This window comes from Oxyura jamaicensis, chromosome 2, assembly GCF_011077185.1.
Source record: "Oxyura jamaicensis isolate SHBP4307 breed ruddy duck chromosome 2, BPBGC_Ojam_1.0, whole genome shotgun sequence".
NCBI lineage: Eukaryota > Metazoa > Chordata > Aves > Anseriformes > Anatidae > Oxyura > Oxyura jamaicensis.
In genome coordinates, this window is record NC_048894.1 from 144,328,123 (window position 1) to 144,348,199 (window position 20,077).

General features: G+C 40.0%; 1 protein-coding gene across 1 annotated transcript; it reads left to right on the plus strand.

The window, feature by feature from the left end:
* The first annotated feature begins 4,055 nt into the window (after positions 1-4,055).
* Positions 4,056-19,974, plus strand: MED30 (mediator complex subunit 30). Its single transcript, XM_035318778.1, has 4 exons — positions 4,056-4,373; positions 5,625-5,783; positions 9,698-9,808; positions 19,734-19,974. Exons 1-4 carry the CDS (start codon positions 4,200-4,202, stop codon positions 19,827-19,829), a joined length of 540 nt encoding a protein of 179 aa, XP_035174669.1. The 5' UTR covers positions 4,056-4,199; the 3' UTR covers positions 19,830-19,974.
* The last annotated feature ends 103 nt before the right edge of the window (positions 19,975-20,077 follow it).

The following is a 20,077-nucleotide window of genomic DNA, read 5'->3' on the forward strand; positions in this document are numbered from 1 at the left end:
AGGGATATACGGAGAATGAAGGAGAAAAGAAGCAATCAGGGAGGCTTCCACATTGATCTCTTGTGGTTCTTTTCCTGCCTGCAGCACCAAAGGACTGTGTGACAGGAGCACGTAATGGCAGAGTGGTTATAATTGCTCCATTGACAGCTTGCCCTCTGTCCAGAAAACTGCTGTACACAGCCTCTACTGAGCAAAGGCCTGGAGTACTGACCTGTGCTCTGAAGCTTGGGGCTCCCATCTGATTTAATTTATCCCATCCTATATAGCAGTGCTGTGGATGGTCTTGCTTTCCTTTAAATTGCTGCCTTCACAGATTATGGAGATACTTGCTAGGGTGGGGAAACCAACACTGCAGTAAAACAAAACAAAACAAAACCAAAACCCCCCCCCCCCCCCCGGGGGGAGAAAAAAAAAAAAAAAGCAAATCCCCACTCCACCTCATCACAGCCCTTAAATGTTTCTTTTGGCCTATAAATGTAAGCTTTGTTGAATTAAACCCCACCCATTTTTACCATCTGTGCTGGCCACAAACATGCTAAAGAAGTTACGTGCCGTGCTGCTCTCTGTCACAGCCTGGTAACAGCAAAATCGTGCCTTGCCTGTTTATTGTTGGCAAAGGTTCCAGAAAGTCCTATTATTTCTCCTTGAATCCGCACATAAACACTGACGGGGACAGGACTGAGAATGAAAGTCCTTTCCTGGTTAACACATTTCCCCCAAGCCCATCTGTCACCCTCAAAGCAGCATCGAAGCACGGCTGCTAAGAAATACTGTGAGGGGACCTGCGAGGGAGCGTGCTCTTCTTTATTCAAGGAAAACAGATGATGGTCCAGGAATTCCACCAGTTCTGTTTATTTAAAATAGAATGATTCAAATTGCCTTGCAGGCACTGATTTCCAGAAAATTGTTTGAAAGAAAACAAGTTTTCCTCTTGCCTCACTACTGAGGATTTTTGCTTTCTTGTCAGACCAGAGCTGTGCAAACTTCGGAGCTGCTCACAGTTTGAGCTGCAACCTCTTAAAATATATATAAAAAAAAAATATGTTAAAAATATCAAATGTAAAATCATAAGCCATTATTATTGTGAACATGCCACTGACCTAGTTATTCTTTAAAGTGTTCTAATTACAAATTTGGTTTAAACCTCTTTGACCAGATTACATGTAGATGTATGCTCTTTGTTATTTTAGTTTTTATTTTTTTTTGGTAGCTTCTCTACAATCCCATGTAGGAAGAAAGAAGACAGGGATTTGACACTGTGTCATAGTTGGCAGAGGCTGAAGCATCCTAAGACACTGGTTGAACCGATGCCACGGAAATTGAAATGGATGTGAAAGATGGACGGCCTGATCTGGACACCTTCCAGATGAAAGCACGTGGACCAAACTGAAGACACACAACCACTTTACTTTAGAAAGCAAAATGTTTATTTATCTTCTTCTCATTCGAACAAGAAAATGTTCCTTATCTGAAAGGAGGAGATTCCTTTGCCTGGGAGTGAAAAATCAGACTTAGATGGTTCCACAAATTGGCACTGGAGAACGTGAGGCCTCCTAGCAACGTTCTCCAGCACCCTCCGCATGCAGACTTGGCTCTGCATTTCCACTGCCTACTGTAAGCGGCAGTCACACACTTCGCTATATGACAGTATCTGGAGTCTGTGTCTGGCAGCCCTGAATAGTAGGTGGTCTGAATCGCTCGCTGCTCTCGGGAACTTAAGATGCCATCGGATTTGGAGCAGCAAGTTAAGCAGTGTGAACAGAGCTCTTGGGCATACAATCAAAAGAAGAAAACATTATCCTTTGTGCTCAGCTCTTGAACAGTTCTTGCATCATTTCCTTAATGTACAGTAAACTGAGATGCAAGCCCTCACATAAGCCCTTAGAAACTCTCTGGGGGCTGCTTTTCCCAAGCGTTGTCTAGCCAGACACAGTGGGATATTCTTTTCCTGTCTGAAAATATCTCCCTCTTATTTTTATGAGCATTTTTTTTTCAATCAGTTCAAGAAACCATTTTTGTATTTTTGATGTTCAGATTTTGTTAAAATACTTTGTAATTATTTACAATGTGCTTTGGCTAAAGGAGCATGCTGTAAAGAGCATTTAGCCAGCAAAAAGCTTCAGTGTGGGGAACAGAGTGGTGTTTCTCCTCATTAACCTGTTTCTGAGGAAACAAAAAAAAGCCTTCTGCAGCAAAATGCCTCTGACAGCAAGTGTGTACGGTTCTGAGTGTTCCTTGACTGCTTTCTTCTTTAACAAAAGGTGTATATTATGAGTCAGTTCTTTCTTTCTTTCTCTTTTTTTTTTTTTTTTTTTTTTTTAAGCATTACAAATGCAATGCGTTTTGCACAAAGGATCATTCATAACATCAGTTTTAATACAGAATAACTACAATAAATGTAGTTTATTCTGCATATTCTCAGGCACTTATTGTCAAAATCAGTCCGAGTCTTAGGTAAGACCTCAATTGCAAAAAGAGATACTTTGACACCACTTTTACCACTTTTTTTTATTATAAAGACAGACAATAAGCAGTAGGTGCTGCATAGTCAATTCATACCTATCGGCCCTCACAACCCCTGCTCTGTTTCTTTTATAGGGTGTTTCTTTTTCCTTGCACAGAAAGCATTGTCTGTTCTTTGAAACTGTACCAACTCTGTTAGTGTAGCATAAGCAGAGAGGGTAGACAACACAGAAGTGTTTTATACCCATACAAACACTGGGATAGAGGGACGCCTCCATCCTATTTTGTTTCTCTGCTAACAAAAGTAGCTATGCAAGATGTAGGGATATGCCTATAGATGTACAAAATTAGTGCAGGTGTGTCTATGTCCTGATATACCATCTATAAACACACAACTGAAAAATTATCAATGTGACCGATCTAAAGGGTATGAGCAAACCCTTGCCAGCATTAGCTACAGGGGTAGCCTGCTATGGAGAAAGGCTGAGAGAGAGAGCTGGGGCTGGTCAGCCTGGAGAAGAGAAGGCTCTGGGGTGACCTCATTGCAACCTTTTTACTACCTGAAGGGGACTGATAAAAAAGATGGGGAGAAACTCTTCGCTCAGTCAGACAATGACAGGATGAGGGGGAATGGTTTTAAACTAAAAGAGGGGAGATTTAGATTAGATGTTAGGAGGGAATTCTTCACTCAGAGGGTGGGATGAGGCAAAGTCTGTGGTTGCTGTCTACCTAGATTTTAGTAGTCTTTGATGCTGGAGGAGGCTCAGGGGAGACCTTATTGCTCTCTACAACTTCCTGAAGCGGTCAGCCTCTTCTCACAGGTACCTAGTGATAGGACTAGAGGGAATGGCCTCAAGTTGCACCAGGGGAGGTTCAGGCTGGAAATGAGGAGACATTTCTTCTCAGAAGGAGCAGTCAGGCACTGGGACAGGCTGCCCAGGGAGGTGGTGGAGTCACCGTCCCTGGGGGTGTTCAAGGGAAGGTTGGACGTGGTGCTTAGGGACAGGGTTTAGTGGGTGACATTGGGGGTAGGGGGATGGTTGGACCAGGTGATTTTGAATGTTTCTTTCAACCTTAATGGTTCTGCGGTTCCCTGAGGCGCTGGCACAGGTTGCCCAGAGAAGCTGTGGATGCCCCATCCCTTGGGGGTGTTCAAGGAAAGGTTGGATGAGGCTTTGGGCAACCTGGTCTGGTGGGAGGTGTCCCTGCCCATGGCAGGGGGTTGGAACCGCGTGGTCTGTGAGCTCTCTTCCAACCCGAGCCATTTTCTGACTCTAGTGCTACGTGTGGACCTGTTAAGGCTCTCACCCAACTTTCCAACCCCAAAAACTGAACTGCGATGCTCCGGGCGGACACATCAGGATGCTAATTTATCTGTAAAATCTAGACAAACACAAAAACGCCCCCAAAACCACGAGAAGCGCCCACACCGCCGCACCGTGCCCCTGCAGCCCAGCCGCACCCGGACCCCCCTCAGCGCCCCCTCAGCCCAACGGCCCCCACCCGCCGCTCGCCCCGCCCTCCTTTGTCGTCACTTCCTCCGCGCTTCCGGGTGCCGCCGAGCGCTTCCGCCTGCGCGTTGCCAGGGCAACGCGGCCTCGGCGGGCCCCGCGCTGTGTGGGGCCTATCCGCGGGCGGGGCGGCGGGGGGTCTCTGAGGCATGTTATAACAGGATCAATTAATAACTTAATCAGTCCGTCTTAATTTTGCCCAGCGGGACCGGTCGGCCGGCCGAGATGTCAACCCCGCCTCTGGCCGGGGCAGCGATGCCCCCCGGGGCCTTCTCCGGGGCGCAGGCCCAGGCGGCGCGGGAGGTGAACACGGCGTCGCTGTGCCGCATCGGGCAGGAGACGGTGCAGGACATCGTGTTCCGAACCATGGAGATCTTCCAGCTCCTCAGGAACATGCAGGTCAGGCAGCTGCTGCCGGAGTTGCTTGGTTTAGGGGTCCTCAGTTCGCTTCCTAGTTTTTTTTTTTTTTTACTACCAAGTGTGTGTGCTTGGAGATAGCTAAGGGTATTTACACGCATAACTAGATCGTAGGGAGGTTCAGGTTGGAAACGAGGAGGCATTTCTTCTCAGCAAGAGCAGTCAGGCATTGGGACGGGCTGCCCAGGGAGGTGGTGAATAACTGTCTCTGGGGGTGTTCAAGGAAAGGTTGGACGTGGTGCTTAGGGACGTGGTTTAGTGGGTGACGTTGGGGGTAGGGGGGTGGTTGGACCAGATGATCTTGGAGGGCTTTTCCAACCTCAATGATTCTGTGATCATAGTGCTTCAAAAAGAGAGTGGGGTTGTAGCAGTGTGTGCTGCTCTGAGCACATTTCGTTGCTACTGTATATTGAGAGAACATAGAGAACGTTCAGAAATGTTGAATTGTTATTTTTACCCACAATGCCCACAACAAATATGCTCTAAACGCACTTAATTTTAATGTTTTCCTTTAAGAATAGTGAATTGTATTTATATGACATTCATGTTCCTGTGTTTTTATTAATCTCTTGTGAGTAATTTTAGAGGAATTGTCATTCATCAGTGATTTCATTTTTCTATAACGTTTTCCACCAAAACTTTGTGACTTTCTTTTTGTTATTAAAGTGGACAAAATCCTTATTGTGGTTACTTACTGAGGAAACACAAACCTGTGTCATATTTCTGTGTTGACAGCGGAAGTGCTTGCACTCAGCCTCAGAGATAAACATGCAAGTGATCTCTCCTGTTCCCTATGTATTTTCATGTCTTTGGAAGTTTCACTTTTTAATTATTTTAGGTATAGATACGTATTTGCTCTGTTTGAAGTGGTTTTGATTGTCTGAATTGTGACCAGGGGTTCAGACGCAGAGCATAATACTCAGGTAACAACAGCATCCATGCTTAAGCATTTTGAAGGCATTCACTGGAAGTTCCAGAGCGACCAAATGAATGACCAAAATGTAGAATACGTGAAGCTCTTTGAGAGCAGTGATTTGGTGTGTGAGATGTGCAGATAAAATACAGAATTGTCCTGAAAAACAAGAGAAATGTCAGTGATTTCAATGGGAATAGTGCGATTATCTTCTTTTAAAATGTACAGGAAAAAACCTCCAATTCATTTTTTTAGGTTATTTAACTCCTATGAGAAAAACTTTAATATTTCTAACATTTTTGGGTTTTGTTTCCTTTAAGTTACCAAATGGTGTTACTTATCACACTGGAACATATCAAGACAGACTGGGAAAGCTGCAGGAACACCTCCGCCAGCTATCAATACTCTTCAGAAAACTGAGATTAGTCTATGACAAATGTAATGAAAACTGTGCTGGGCTCGATCCCGTTCCCATCGAAGTAAGTACCTTTCTGTATGTACAAAAAACAACCCAGTATCACTGCGCTGTGATTAGCATGTCATCCCTTCTCGTGGGTTGCAACAAGCTTGGAGCAAACAGGTTTTAAGTGAGACTGGAATTCTTCCATGGACTGAATTCTGTTTATTATTTAGGAGCTCTTTGAAAGATGGTGATGTTAGTGTGAAAGTTTCACCAGTTCTTACCAGTTGGAAGTGGTACAATTTTGAAATCAAACTTCGTTTAAAACTGTAGCCTTTTCCCTCAGGCCTCTTTGTACATTCACTGATTTGTTTCCCCTAGGAAAAAAGGGTCATTTTTTTTTTTTTTTTTGAAGAGGTTGGTTTAGTCTGCTTTAAGCCCTCACCTGCTTGCGTGAGCAATGAGCATTATTATTCCCTTGCTCTGCCCATCAGCCTGTGCTGGCATAGTTTCCTCACTTGTTCTTAACCTTCCGAGCCAACGTGAACCAAATCTGAAAGTGCAGTGGTGGTGGAAAAGTTAACAGCAGAATACTTCCAAGATGTAGGATTGGCCAAAGGTTTTTCTGATAAAAATGCTTTTCCTAGTAAAATCAAAATCTATTTTTCCCCTCTCATAAGTTTTCTATTATTCCTAGTAATGCTCTTAAAGCCTGTTTTATGATCTGATTTGAGTTCTTACAACTCTTTATCAGCCAAAACTGTGAAGTTCTTTAACTGCTGACCTCTGGATTTAGAGGCAACTGTATTGACTTCTGATTGCCCACTGAGTATCAATCATTTAAACATGTTTTATATTTGAGTCCCTTCACTGCATAAGAATAAAGAGATGGAGTCCATTTTGTGCAGACTCTTCTAGACCACTGATGTCCTTCTGTCAGCGGTCACTGCTGTGCGTTTCAGAGAAACTATGGGGAAATCTTACAGCAAGTGAGGGAGTGAGGTAACTTGTCTTTAAAAACCAACCAAGTGAACCAAAAAAACCCACCTCTTTCATGCTTTATTAGAATTGCCTTGTGTGCAAAAGCTTAATAGTTGTATCCTGTTTAGAGGCTTTTGATCTGTCTTATTTTCACATATGGTTGGGATGGAGTGGGGTTGCTCTTCTCTTCTTTTCACTTTTTTTTTTTAAACAGTTACCAGGATGAAAAGGAATCTCCACAGAGAAAACGAGAAGTCCCTTTAAGTCTTTATAAGGTCTCATTGATAACCTTATGCACAGCAGAGTTTTTACATCAACAGTTGGATGACTTCTTTTTCCTTTTATCTACTTAGTCTTTGGTGCTCTGAAGTTAATGCCTGATTCCTCATGTTTTATGAGTTAGGGTGAACGAAAGTGTCACATCGTTTATCTTGATCCGATTTCTTAAATTCCTATTTTAGCTTTTAAGTGATAGTCTCAATCATATTGTTTAATGACTGACATTCTAACCTTATCTTTGAAGAATATCAACAGATCTCCTCTTTAATCAGTCAAATTATTTAATGGCTTTTCCCTTTCACTTAACTGATTCCTGACTCACTGGTGGAATAGATGTGTGCTGCTCTTCCTTATTTTTTTCCAGTTATTAACCTTCTTATGATACTACAACGAACAAGACAATTATTCTGTGGCTCCCTGTCTAATTCTTTAGCGATCAGTGTCTGACAATACTTGCGTGCAATGCCTTTGTTACTGATCCATTTGTGTTCTGGTTTTGAACTTTTGTTTAACTTTGTTGGTTTTGAAAGGGTGCAATATATAAATCCATATTTCCTTGACCTGTCTTTTTCATTTAAATTGCCAACAGATCTCTGCATATGGTGGAACAAGGGCAGGCAGTGACAGGACAAGGGGGAAGAGTTTTAAACTAAAAGAGGGTATGTTTAGATTAGATATAAACCAGAAATTCTTCACTCAGAGAGTGATGAGGCCCTGGCACAGGCTGTCCAGAGAAGCTGTGGTTGCCCCATCCCTGGAGGTGCTCAAGGCCAGGCTGGATGGTGCTTTGGGCAGCCCGGTCTGGTGGGAGGTGTCCCTGCACATGACGGGGGGGTGGAACTGGATGATCTTTAAGGTCCCTTCCCACCCAAGCTGTTCTATGATACACAGCTAATCAGCGTCAGTGTTTGTCACTGCCCTTCTTCCTGAGCAGTCTATAATAACTGTAAAATTAGGTACCTGCTTCAACCGTTAGTATAAGGTATAGTAATGTAACTCTTATTTGCTATGTGATAGCAGGAGTATAGATTTAGCTGCACATTATCCATTTTACTGCAGATGGTGTGCAGGAGTTTGCTAGTTTGCTGTTTAATGCAGAGATCCCAAGACAAGCCTTCTGAATGTCTGGGCTATAAAACTTAGTTTTACGTTACACCTTTCATAACCTACATGAGCTATCTCCATGTGGAGTTGGGAAACTACCTAAAACATTTTGTTGTTTTCTCTCTCGTTTATTTCCTATTTGCTTCTTGTTTCTGGCAAGAAATTCTGTCCTTAAATTCTATCAATAAAATTAGTGCCTGCTAATATTCCTTAGTCTATTATTATTGATATTAAAATGTTATATTTCTTTCATTAATACATGCTATTAGTTTAATAGGTATTCTTATCAACTTCCTTTTAGCCAACATAACAAGTTATAAGATTATTGTGAAGCAGATCTTGTTACAAAATTCCCTCTGTAGAGAGAACTGTTTTATTTGTGTATTAATTGTAGTTCTTTGCTTGAATTCCTAGCTTTTTTGGTAGATGGGAGGTTTTTAATAGATAACATGCCATCTATTTTAGATGGTATGTTATTTATCCATAAGTGAGAGGAGCTTTTCCCAAGAGTACATACTGGCTACACTACTTTTGCTTTATGCTATGGAGATGCAACAAGTTGTGAACCTTTACTAAGTTTTCATGGCAGAGCTTAGTAAGGTACTTTTTGTCCATTTTGAGAAGCTTAATGAGAATGGCCTGCAAAAAGCATGTGTAGAAGAAAATGCAGTTTTCAGTGAGTTAACGTCAAAGAAACTTTACATCAGAATGCTGAAGGACGCAGCTGAAGGCTTCATAATATTACACCTCAACTTAAGCAACAAGTTCACATGTATTTGATGTGCAAACCTTTCCCTGGATTTTGGGCTAATGCCTTCTTGCTCATTGTAATTTTGCTATCAATTTTAGCTTTTCTCAGTTTAGGACAGAAAAATCAACGTTAGACTGTAGACTTTGAGCATGTATGTTATGTATAAAATGTTACAGCTTATAATTAGTTTTTGAATAAGATGTTAGCTTGGGAATGTTTTGACACAAAGCGTGTGTTTGTTTTGTATCTAGTGCCTTTACTGATCCTTCAGTTTTGTTGTTGTTTTTATGGAAATGAATGTACATTAGTATTAATTTAAAAATTCTTTATCAAAGGTTGGCTTTGTAGAACCTTACAAAAAAGACAGTGTGTTATGTGCTTGAGGAGATCCCAGTGGAAAGTCCTTATGGAGAAACTCCTATTAGGTAACTGTGGGTCTGGTTTAAAGAACAGCCAAACAGGCATCCACTAAAATAGCAAGTGATGATTAGGGTATTAACCAAGTAGCTAATCTGCATGTGTAAAGCCGGTCATAAATTATGTTTACTACATCTCTGAAATACTTGATAATAATGGTAAGTTCATCATTGTGTTATGTCATGGTGTGGAACAGTAAATTTTTAAAATTAAGTCTATGGAGTTCAAGAATACAAGTATCACTTGTGATAAACATCTTAAAATGCTAATACTGGGTTGTGCCTGCACTTGTGAGGTGACTTAGGTCAGGGCCTTTGGTTTGGAGGTGATGAAGAAAGACTTTCTCTACACATTTCTTTGGAGAAAATATTAGTAATTTATACATCCCGTTTTCATTTTTTTCTCTTCCTTCCCCATCCCCCCCTTTTTTTTTTTAAATCTGATGTTTCTTGTCTTCACAGCAACTTATTCCATATGTTGAAGAAGATGGCTCCAAGCACGATGATCGTGGTGCCGCTAGTCAGCTTCGTTTTGCTAGTGAAGAGAGAAGGGAAATCATGGAGGTAAATAAGGTAAGAAAGTTTTAAATTGATTTACATAAAACAGAAAATGTCACTTTGGATTGGATTTCTAGACTGCTTCAATGAAGGCTGTATGCGTGATAGCTACCATCGAACTTCTTGCATGTAACTTTCAGAATTACCGTTAGTAAATAAATTCTCCTAGCTATAGCTCTAGCTGTAGATTTAAGATATCATAACAGTTCTAACTAGTGACTCTTTTAAAAACAATATATATTCTTCTGAAATGGTAGATTGAATTTATGGTTAGCCCACTAGATGTTGGTAGTACAGATCAAAGAATGGTTTGGGTTGGAAGGGACCTGAAAGACCACCTAATTCCACCCCCTCCCCCCCCCCACCATGTGCAGGGACACCTCCCACCAGACCAGGTTGCCCAAAGCCCCATCCAGCCTGGCCTTGAACACCAGGAATGGGGCATCCACAGCTTCTCTGGGCAAGCTGTGCCAGTGCCTCACCACCCTCCTGGAGATGGAGTTAATGTGCCTGTTGAACTTACTTCACTCCTAAACTTTTACTGGGCCAAGTGCATGAAAAATGAGTACTAAACATCACATATGTAAATATTATTACAATATATGTTGGTAGAGAATTTTCAGGGCTACTTTCTATATTTTGTCAGTTCAGGAAAGAATATTTCTTTTGTTAAGTACAGCATTCATAGAATTTTGACACACTCAGAAAAAATGTGCCATAAATGATAAAGACGCTGTTAGATTTTCATTTTGAATGGCAGTACACATTTAAGTACAATTACTAAAGATGAATTCAAATCTAAAAATAAATACGCTATAGTAAATGCTAATATAATATTGAGATTAAAAATAAGTAGTATTACCAGACCACAATATTGAGCACTATTCCTTCAGTCTGTAAAGTACAAAGACAGGATTTTCTAAATATTTGTGTAGCTGTAATATCTGTAAATGCTTGTTAAAAAGCAGGCATAATCTACAAAAACAGAAGAAAGGAAGTGAATGTCTAAAATAAATCTGCAGAGAATAATTGGTGGATTTTTGTCTTTTAAAATATTTCCAGTATTTTCATTTTTCTTCAACAATTAGAGATGTACCAATTTTTTATAACCTATTTAGAAAAATTCATGCATATGGTACAAGCAAAAATGGGCACTGTGAATTTAGAGAAAAGCAGTTGTCAGCTTCACTGTTGTATTCTTTCTACTCAGTGCTGATGTAGCAAGGTTGTATATATTATATTGTATGTAATGCTATACTGTGAATTTATGCACAATTATTTGCAATATTTAAGTGCTAATAAGTTTAACCGTCCATATTTGCTGTGTTTTTGATAGTTTTATGACATGTTTTTGCCCTTGTTGCTGTACTTGTATGCTAATGTGTTTTTAAACCTCCTTGGTGTGATCTTGTGAAAAGAATTTCATAAATGTTTATGATGAGTTGTAAATCTTGAAAAGGTTGATGGGGTTACAGGAACATTAGTGGCAAATCAGTGATTAAGAATGTATTCAAACAGGCGCTTAAATCTGGTCTGAAATCCTCCATTTACAGTTAAATGCCTAACACTAGTTTCCAGATTTTCAACAATAAATTTTCAGAAGATAGTTGAACTTTCTGTAGTGCTTTTTGTGGACGAATACTTAGTATGTGCTGCAACAGAAATTTAAACTGCTTGTTTTTGAAACTGCACTGATTTCACCGTTTTTTTGTTTTGTTTTGTTTTTTCTTTTGTTTTTCTCCAATTTCCAAGACCAAATTTTAATGCATTACAGAACAGGAAGTGCTTTACTTTTCATGACTACAAAGGAAACAATTTATATTTTTGCAAAGAAAATGCAGTAGAATCAGGTTAATTGATCTAATTTCTTTCACTGGATGCTGGACTTAAATAGCCCTCTCTGTTTCTTAATAGGCACTCCTGACAGCTTTTCAGTCCCCTGCAATATGTAATATCGATCTCCAGCTCGGTTTTCCTTAATTTCTTTCAGTGAAATTTCAGTAATATAAAATGTTGATGAATATGCTGTGACAGGGGAACCAGTGTGACAGGTGAAGAAGCTTTTTATATTCTTCACCTACTGTCTTTTCTCCCTGCAGCTGCTTGTCCTGCTCTCAGCTCACCCTGGTTGCTGTGATAGGCAGTTAACTTTTCAGTCTTTCATGCTGCTGGTATCAAAGAAGCATTATTGCCTAACCCATCTGCATTCTTGGACCTTTGGTGCATGGGTCACTTATTTTTGTCCTTCTTGCTTTGACTTCCCAGCCAGTCTGATCTCTTTGGTGGCCCTGTGTGTGTATGAAAGACACTCCCCTGCAGTTGGAAGCACAAAGGAAACGAGTAGATCATATAAAGCTCATGGTTCGTGTATTCTCACACAAAGATGTGCCTCCTTCCAGGAACCACTGACTTGAAATATAACAGCTCTGCTTTGCTCCAGCAGTTGTCCGGAGGAGCTGGGGGGACCATCGTGTGCTTCCTTTACTTCCTTCCTCTTGGGGCAGCAGAACCTGTTGATGCAGCAGTATTCTAAAATACTGCAGTAGCTTCTGATATCATCTTACTGTATAGTGACATCTTATTTATTCAGCTGCATTAGGCTTACATTTTAGGTCAGAAAGTTTAATGCCCCAGCCTTGGCTACGAAGTCCCTGTCCATTAATTAAAAATATAGATCAGTTTACAAGGTAATGAATTTCTGTCCTAGCAATTCAATAATATCCAGCAACCATAACTTTAAATGGAGCCTATTAGGCTTAAATCAAAAGGGACTTTTGCCATACGAGCAGTTACTAAACAGAATGCTTGTAAGTATGCACCACTATTAGAAGGAAAAAACAACACAAAACCAAAGCAAAACAAAAAGCTGTTTAGTCAGCACTAACTAGCTCTGCCTGTTGTGTGAAACAATTCTCACCTGTTCTTCCCAAAATTGTTGCTTGTTCCTTTTATCGGTATTTGCATTCCAGAGCTGTAAATTGGTGAGATGTTTCACTCTTTCTTTCTGTAATAAATAATTTACTGTTCTGGAATCAGTTTAGTTGTTGCACTGGTCTACTAATCCAAGTCCTGCAAGTTATGTTTGAAGATAATTATTATTTGCAACAATTGGCAGCTGTTACAAAAATTTACTCAATTGTCTTCATATCTGTAGATAATCTTCTGCCTACAGGTGTCTAACTGTCCAAGTACAGCATCATCTGTAATATTTTCAAGATGTCAGGCTCAGGTCTTGTAGTACATTTAGCAGGATTTAAAACAGAAAATCAAATCTCAGAATACTGTAATCTCTGCTGCATTTTCTTTACTGATTGTTTTTAGAAATGGAGCAAATACAAGTCTGTTTTTTCAGATGCTGCAGGTCTGGTTTCAAATGAGTACATAGGAAAACCATTGCATAATTAGTAGTCTCAATACATTTGTCTGGAAATGAAAAGATGTGAAAATACTACTGACACATTGCAGGTAGCCCTTTTGATAATAATCGTATCTGATACCCTTAATGAATCTTTGCTAAGTGGTTCACAGTGATCTTGCTAAGAGAGGAAAAGACAATTTACAGGCTCTTGAGTTAAGTTGTTATGAATTTACCTCAGGGCTCTTTTAGTAACAAAACCATTGTGCACTGGAGCTGATGTTTTGTGAAGCAGTCCTTAAAATAACAGCAATTTGCAACTAGGCTTTCTTTTCAGGGAAGAACTTTGCCTGAAAACTATTTTTTTTAATGCAATGAACTTGCATCCTTTTAAAGCTATCCATCACTGTATTTGCATGTGTTTTTAATTTGTTTTGTATTTGTAGAATCCTTTTCACTCCAAACACAAATGCGCACCAAGGAACCCTTCAGGGAAAGAGGAAGAATTGTTTACTTGGGCACCTGCTCAGCACATTAATCTGCACAGGGCACAGTTCTTTGCTGGTTTGGGCACCCAAACTGGCTGGTTGCAAGGACAGTGTCCTAGAAGAATTTAGGCTCAGTGGGAGGTCTGGAGATTACCTGATTCAACCCCCAGCTCAAAGCAGGGCCAGCTATTAGATACAGTTACTCAGGTGCATATCCAGTAGCATTATAAATACCTGTCCAGTGCCCCTCATCCTTTTGCTGTGCACATCCAAGAGTCTAGCTTTGTCTTTTCTATAATCTGCATTAGGTAAGTGAAGACAGCATCGAGGCCCTGCCTTAGCCTTCTTTGCTTGAGACTGAACAAATATTAGCGTGCTCATCTTCTCATGCCGTGTGCCTATAAATCATCTCGGTGGCCTTCCACTCTTCTTTCTCCAGAATGTTAATGCCTTCTGTGTAGACCCAAACTGGACAATCATTATCCAGAGCCAAAGAGAGGTGAATGAGTAAGTTAACGTGTCCTGATAGTTAAACTCTTTCTATTACAGTGCAATGTTAGTTGAAAGGATCCACTGATGAATCACGTTCAACATGTCAGAAAGTTTCAAAAGGATCCTCAGGCCCTTTTCTGCAAAGCTGCTTTGTATTCAGTCAGCCCTTGCCCTGTACAGTTGTTGTAGGAGTTTATTCTGTCTCAACTGTGGGGCGTTGCCATTTGCTTTTGTTGAAGATCCTGAGATAGGCATCAGCCTGCCTCTCTCACCTGTTGAGCGCCCTCTGAATTGGACATCCTAGCACTGAGTGCATTGACGCTTCCCCCAGTTTGGTATTGCCTACGAACTTGATATGGTGATTAAGTCATTAAGTGCAAATAGGTCATTAACAAGAATATTAGGAGTACTGGCCCTACTGTCAATCCTGAGAACCACCAGGAGTATCTGATTGCCACTTGGACTTAATACTGCTGATCACAACACTTAGGAGTTCAGTAGTTTTGGAAAACTGACTACCTTACAATCTACCTATCCAAACCATATCCCTCCAGTTTGGCTACACTGATACTATGCGTGTGCGTGTGTGTCAAAAGCTCTTCTGATGTCTAAGCAAAGAAAATTCCCTGCTCTTCCCTTGGCCACCTAAAATTAGATAAAATAAAATTAGAAGAATTCTGGTTTATCCATATTTATCCATAGTCTTCCCTTGACTTACTTTGATGCCTGTAAGTAGACGTTACATGTCTGTGTGCTTTCTCGTGTTAAGAATGGGAATGTAACACCAAGGAATGTGGTGGAGAAGCACCTTGGGAATGGATAATTCCATTAAAAGTTACATCGCTTACAGGTAAGCGTAAAGAAATAAGGCCTCAGACTTCATCACTGGATGATGAATTATTACTGTAAAGGAAACATTCAACACAAAGGAAACATGGAACGAACACTCTTACTCCTCTTTAAGCACCAGAGCAGTGGATACATGAAATTGCTGCCTGGCTCAATGTGCAGAAGGATTGAGCATGTAGTGGAATACAGGCTGGCACTGGTCCCTCTGCGTTTTTCAGGAAGGTGGGCAGTTTCCCTCCATCTGAATGGCTGGGAGAGAGGCAGAAAACTCAATCTCTCATTTCCAGTGAGGATGGAAGAGCTGTCTGTGAATGAGATCAGGAAAAGCTGTAGTTGATGAACAATGAATATGTTGTATTTCATTGTCCAGCAGTTACTGTTTTAGCGATTAATAGTTTTTTAACCACTTATAAAATACATAAATAGCTGGATGTGTGAATTTGTTATGATGGAAAGCATGCCTCGGTATACCTTGAGTAACCATAATTTAGAGTGGCAGCTGTAAGAGTTTGAGCAAAGTACTGAAGCATTTTTCTCTATCATTTTTTTTTCTGTTCTGTGCACGTAACATTGCAAGTCTTTTGACTATAAAACTGAAGAAAAAAAAAGGTTTTCCCACCTCCTCACTTCAGAGATTGCATTATGAAGGAGTCGTTTAAAAAAGAACAGTATAAATTGCCAGGGCAGGCTGTACTTGTTCTCACCTATCATAACATTGTTTCTGTAAAAATTTCTTCTTTTTGACTTGCATGAAAAAGCAGAGGCCGTTGTCATCTTCATAAGACTTTCAACAATCATTTCATACAGTAATTTAATGGTCAGAAGTAGTGGAATACTCATGAAAAGGAAGAGGATACAGGTTCTCCCAGTAGCAGAGTGGTATTCAACAAAGTAAACATAGTTATTTGTAAATCTCTGGGATTTATGCAAGTAAAGATGCTAGTGTGATTAACATTTAATGCTCTGTTAAGTTGGATGCACTTCTGGACTTTACTGTTGCAGGTCTTGAACAGAACACGTATAAACTATAGCTGGCACAGTACTGAGAAGAATGATTTTGTTTTTGGTTAAGCAGAAGAGGTCCCTTTAAAATATACGCACGTAGCTTTGATGTATTTTTACAAGCATCAGCTGGAATGTAATCTGACTCTTCCACAGTTTACGCTATTGTCTTTGCTTGAAGAAGAGAATTTTAACAAATAGATTGAGTGCGGAATGACTCATGGTGATGTTTAGGTTTTAAAATCTGAAAGATAGCTGAGCTTAAACAAGGAGAGAGATGGATCAGTGCACAAAGGAAAGTTTTGATACATGTCTGATAGAAGGATGTGGATTAGTCTAAACAGCACTGATTTCAAATGAAATGAAAGTGGACCAAAAATGGATTTAAGTAAAAAATAGATTTCAAAGTTGAAATTACTGTGTCCTTCTGAATCCAAATCTGTATGAAACATGTCAAGTTGTTTACTGTGATGTTCTTTGAAATATGGGTATTGTCTGGATGTGTATTATGGTTCTCCCTCTTTGTTTCACTTACTGCTTTTTGTGCTTACGTATGTGTTTTTGCAATTGCTCTACCTGACCTAAGCCTAGTAAGCTCAGTTCAGTTGCTGAAGAGTGCAGTCCTTTCCAGGTGTTTCATGCTGGCAATAATATTTGCAGCACTAGTCAAAGTGGAGAGGTAATCACATTGAAAATTAGTATCGCTAAAGAAAACCCCTTAGGACTGTTTTTTTCAGGCAGATCACCTTTATGAGAGAGGGGAACAACAGAATTGTGGAATCATAGAATATCCCAAGTTGGAAGGGACCCACGAGGATCACTGAGTCCAACTCCTGTCTCCACACTGGACCACCCAAAAATCAGACCATATGCCTGAGAGTGTTGTCCAAACACTTCTTGAACTCCGGCATGCTCGGTGCTGTGACCATTGCCCTGGCGAGCCTGTCCCAGTGCCTGACCACCTTTCGGTGAAGAACCCTTTCTTAACATCCAGCCTGAAACTTGCCTGTCAGATACAAGGTTGATTTAGATCAGTTAAACTCATTATAAACTGCCTCATGCATTTCTTCTGTACCATCTTAAAACAGATAAAGACAGAAGCTGCAGTATGTATGTAGGATGAAGTGCCTTTTATTTTTTATACAGCCATTAATCCTGAGAAGTGGTCCAGAGTTCAACTAAGTCATTTCAGGGGAAGGAGGAAAGAGTGGGAGACAACTTGCAAGCAATCTGTTCAAATAAAATTTTGTCATCACCGCAGAAGCTTCTTACAGAACTTGCCCCTTTCCCGAGAGGGCCATTTTGAACTTGCCTGTTACCCGAGAGGGCCATTTTGAACTTGCCTCTCTTCCCAAGGCTAATTTGAGATGTTCTTATTGGTTCAGCAAAACCGTAAGCAGAGGCCAGCACTGCCAGTGGCATGGAAGTTAACAATTTTGTAGTAGTTTGTGGTGTGGACCATAGTCTGGCAAAGACCAGTAACAAAGATCACTACATGCATTTCAACTAGGATACCATGCTCTTTCCTCCTCCCCACTTACTCTTTCTTCAGTCTCGCAGTCCAGGAGGCATGGTGCTTCATCTTAGATTTCTTTCCTGTCTCTGGAAAAAGTAGAATAGAGGAGCTAAGAAAATAAAGCACCAAAGAAAAGCATCTAAAATTATCTTCATACAGATATGGTGAAATTGTATACTACTTCTCTTTACAGACACTTTGAAAACAAATGAAATCCAGTTTGAAGTTTACCTTGTCTAGCACGGAGCAAAGATCAAGTAATTTACTATTTCATAACAGTTGCACAAGAAATGAAAATAATTGTCTTACAGAATGAGCCTTTTGGGCATAACTTATGTAAAGTTCATATGAGCATATCTACATAAAAATCTGTAAGAGTACAATTAGAAAGGGATGGAGGGAGAACAGTCTGCAATACCAAAGGTTAATGGTGGTTCTTTCTACCTGTGACTGGAATAATCATCACTGATTGTTCAGCCTTCATTTCTATTGATGAAGGCTTTGGAAAATAGTGAAATGACATGCCCTCAGTATCGGTGAGTGGCAGCTTGCATTAAACTAGTAGTTTTGATGTAAGATTCGTTGATTTCTCTGAAACGGAATGTTAAGGATGGCAAACAGAAATATCTTTAAAAATGTCACACGTATGAAAGTGCTTGTTTATCTCATCCCTCTTGTGCTTTCTGAAGCTTCGAGATGTTATGTCATCGGCTTCGGAGGGAGACAAAATTCTGTCATTTGGATGTTGTCATAGCTATGTGCTTCTCACTTGTCTTCTTGTCTTTAGGAGTTGGATCTCTGCTGTGGGTAGTGAAGTCTTGAATTAGCAACTGGAAAAGAGGGATTATATAAATGCACAGTTACCTTTAAAATAGTTCTTAGTCTGTCAAATGCTTGGTTAGAACTCCTGAATTAGTGCATGTGAACTGACCTACATCTGTCTTACCTGCTTCTCAGGAGTCTGAAGTCTCTGCTTCCAGGGAACGTGTTCACCAAAGTCTGTGTTCAGGCATGTTTCCCCTTCTTGATTACTGTATTACTAAGGATGATTCTTACTGGTCTGAAGTGAATAGGCTTCGGTTTTTCTTATTATTTTCTTTCTCTTTTTTTTTTTTTTTTTCTGGACTTCTCTTCCATCTGACTACCCTGGCATCTCAAAAATATTGGTGTGGTTCACATCAAAGTTCAGGACTGATTTCCAGCATGGTTACAGTTACTTTGGTTACATTACTGATCTGAGTTATTCTTTTAATGTGTTGCCATTTGTGTAGTGCAGAAGAACAAAGTTATGTCAAACCTGAAACATTTTGAATGGTAGCAAGTCTTTCCTGTGCTTTGGCTTGACTTGGAACTCTGGACTTCCCTTATGAATAAGTAGTTTGATCTCTGATGTGAGAAGGCTGACATCTTATCAAATTTGAATGAAATGAAGGGCCTAGGTTTGTTGTTAACAATACACAGTAACTTAGTTCTTGACAGCTTTGATTTGAGCAGGAAAATGAATAAATCAGACAATAAATATGTGTATTATAGTGGAACATGAAAGGTGAGGGAGATTCTGCAGTGGCTTAATGTGTTGATCTTTATTCTGTAGAGACATAATTTTTGTGTCCTGGTTACTCACCCAAATAAAGGTGAGTTTGCCATTCTTCTTTCTGTCAAATGCTTTTTCTGTTTCCAAAAGCAAGTACCCAGTTTTAAAGAATTCAGCATACGTGGGAAGACAGGATTGCTTAGCACATCAGGATTGACCCACATAGGCTGAAAGGCTAAGAGAGCTTGATTGGCTCTCTCTCTACTTTGTGCTTTCTTCAGAATTTTACTGTTAATACCTCACTTTTCTGAGCACCCAACTTACACAGCACATATTAACATAAATTTTCCTGTTCCCTGACCTCTTTCGTCTGAATTTTCAATTCCTTCTCCCAGCATAAAGTGCTGTCTTTTGGACTTTGGTAAGAGAGGGCCAATCCCCACGAGCTTGCACTTGTTGAAGGGATCAAGTGTTTTGATACTAAGACTGCTGTGAAAAGAAACAGCATTCCCTCTCTAGCAAAGGTTATTAGTCTTGCTTGTATTTTGAGATTGTACTTTAAAGATGATGTATTATCCCACTAATATTACCTTCAGACAGCTGGGAAAAAGATACATGTAGCATTTCATAACACTTTTTTTTTGTATTTCTGAGTGTACTATTTCAACTAATCACAAAAATCTTCTCATAAAATCTTCCCACAGAAACTGAAACAGAAGAATCAGCAGCTGAAGCAGATCATGGATCAGTTACGGAATCTCATTTGGGACATAAATGCCATGTTGGCAATGCGGAACTGAACAAAGAAAATGGAACTTTGTAATTAGAAAAGATACAAATTTGTTTGGATATGCTTAATTGTACTTTACGATTTTTTTTGCTACAACCATATTGAAGCAATATTTGAAACATCTTCAACATTAAAATGTTTTTTTCTGTGATAAATGGTGTTGCCTTTGTTTTTACAAAAGATTCGTTTTACAGCTTGTACCTGAGTGATTTGCTTAGGGTGAATATAATAAATTTTGTAATTTATGGTGGTAATTTG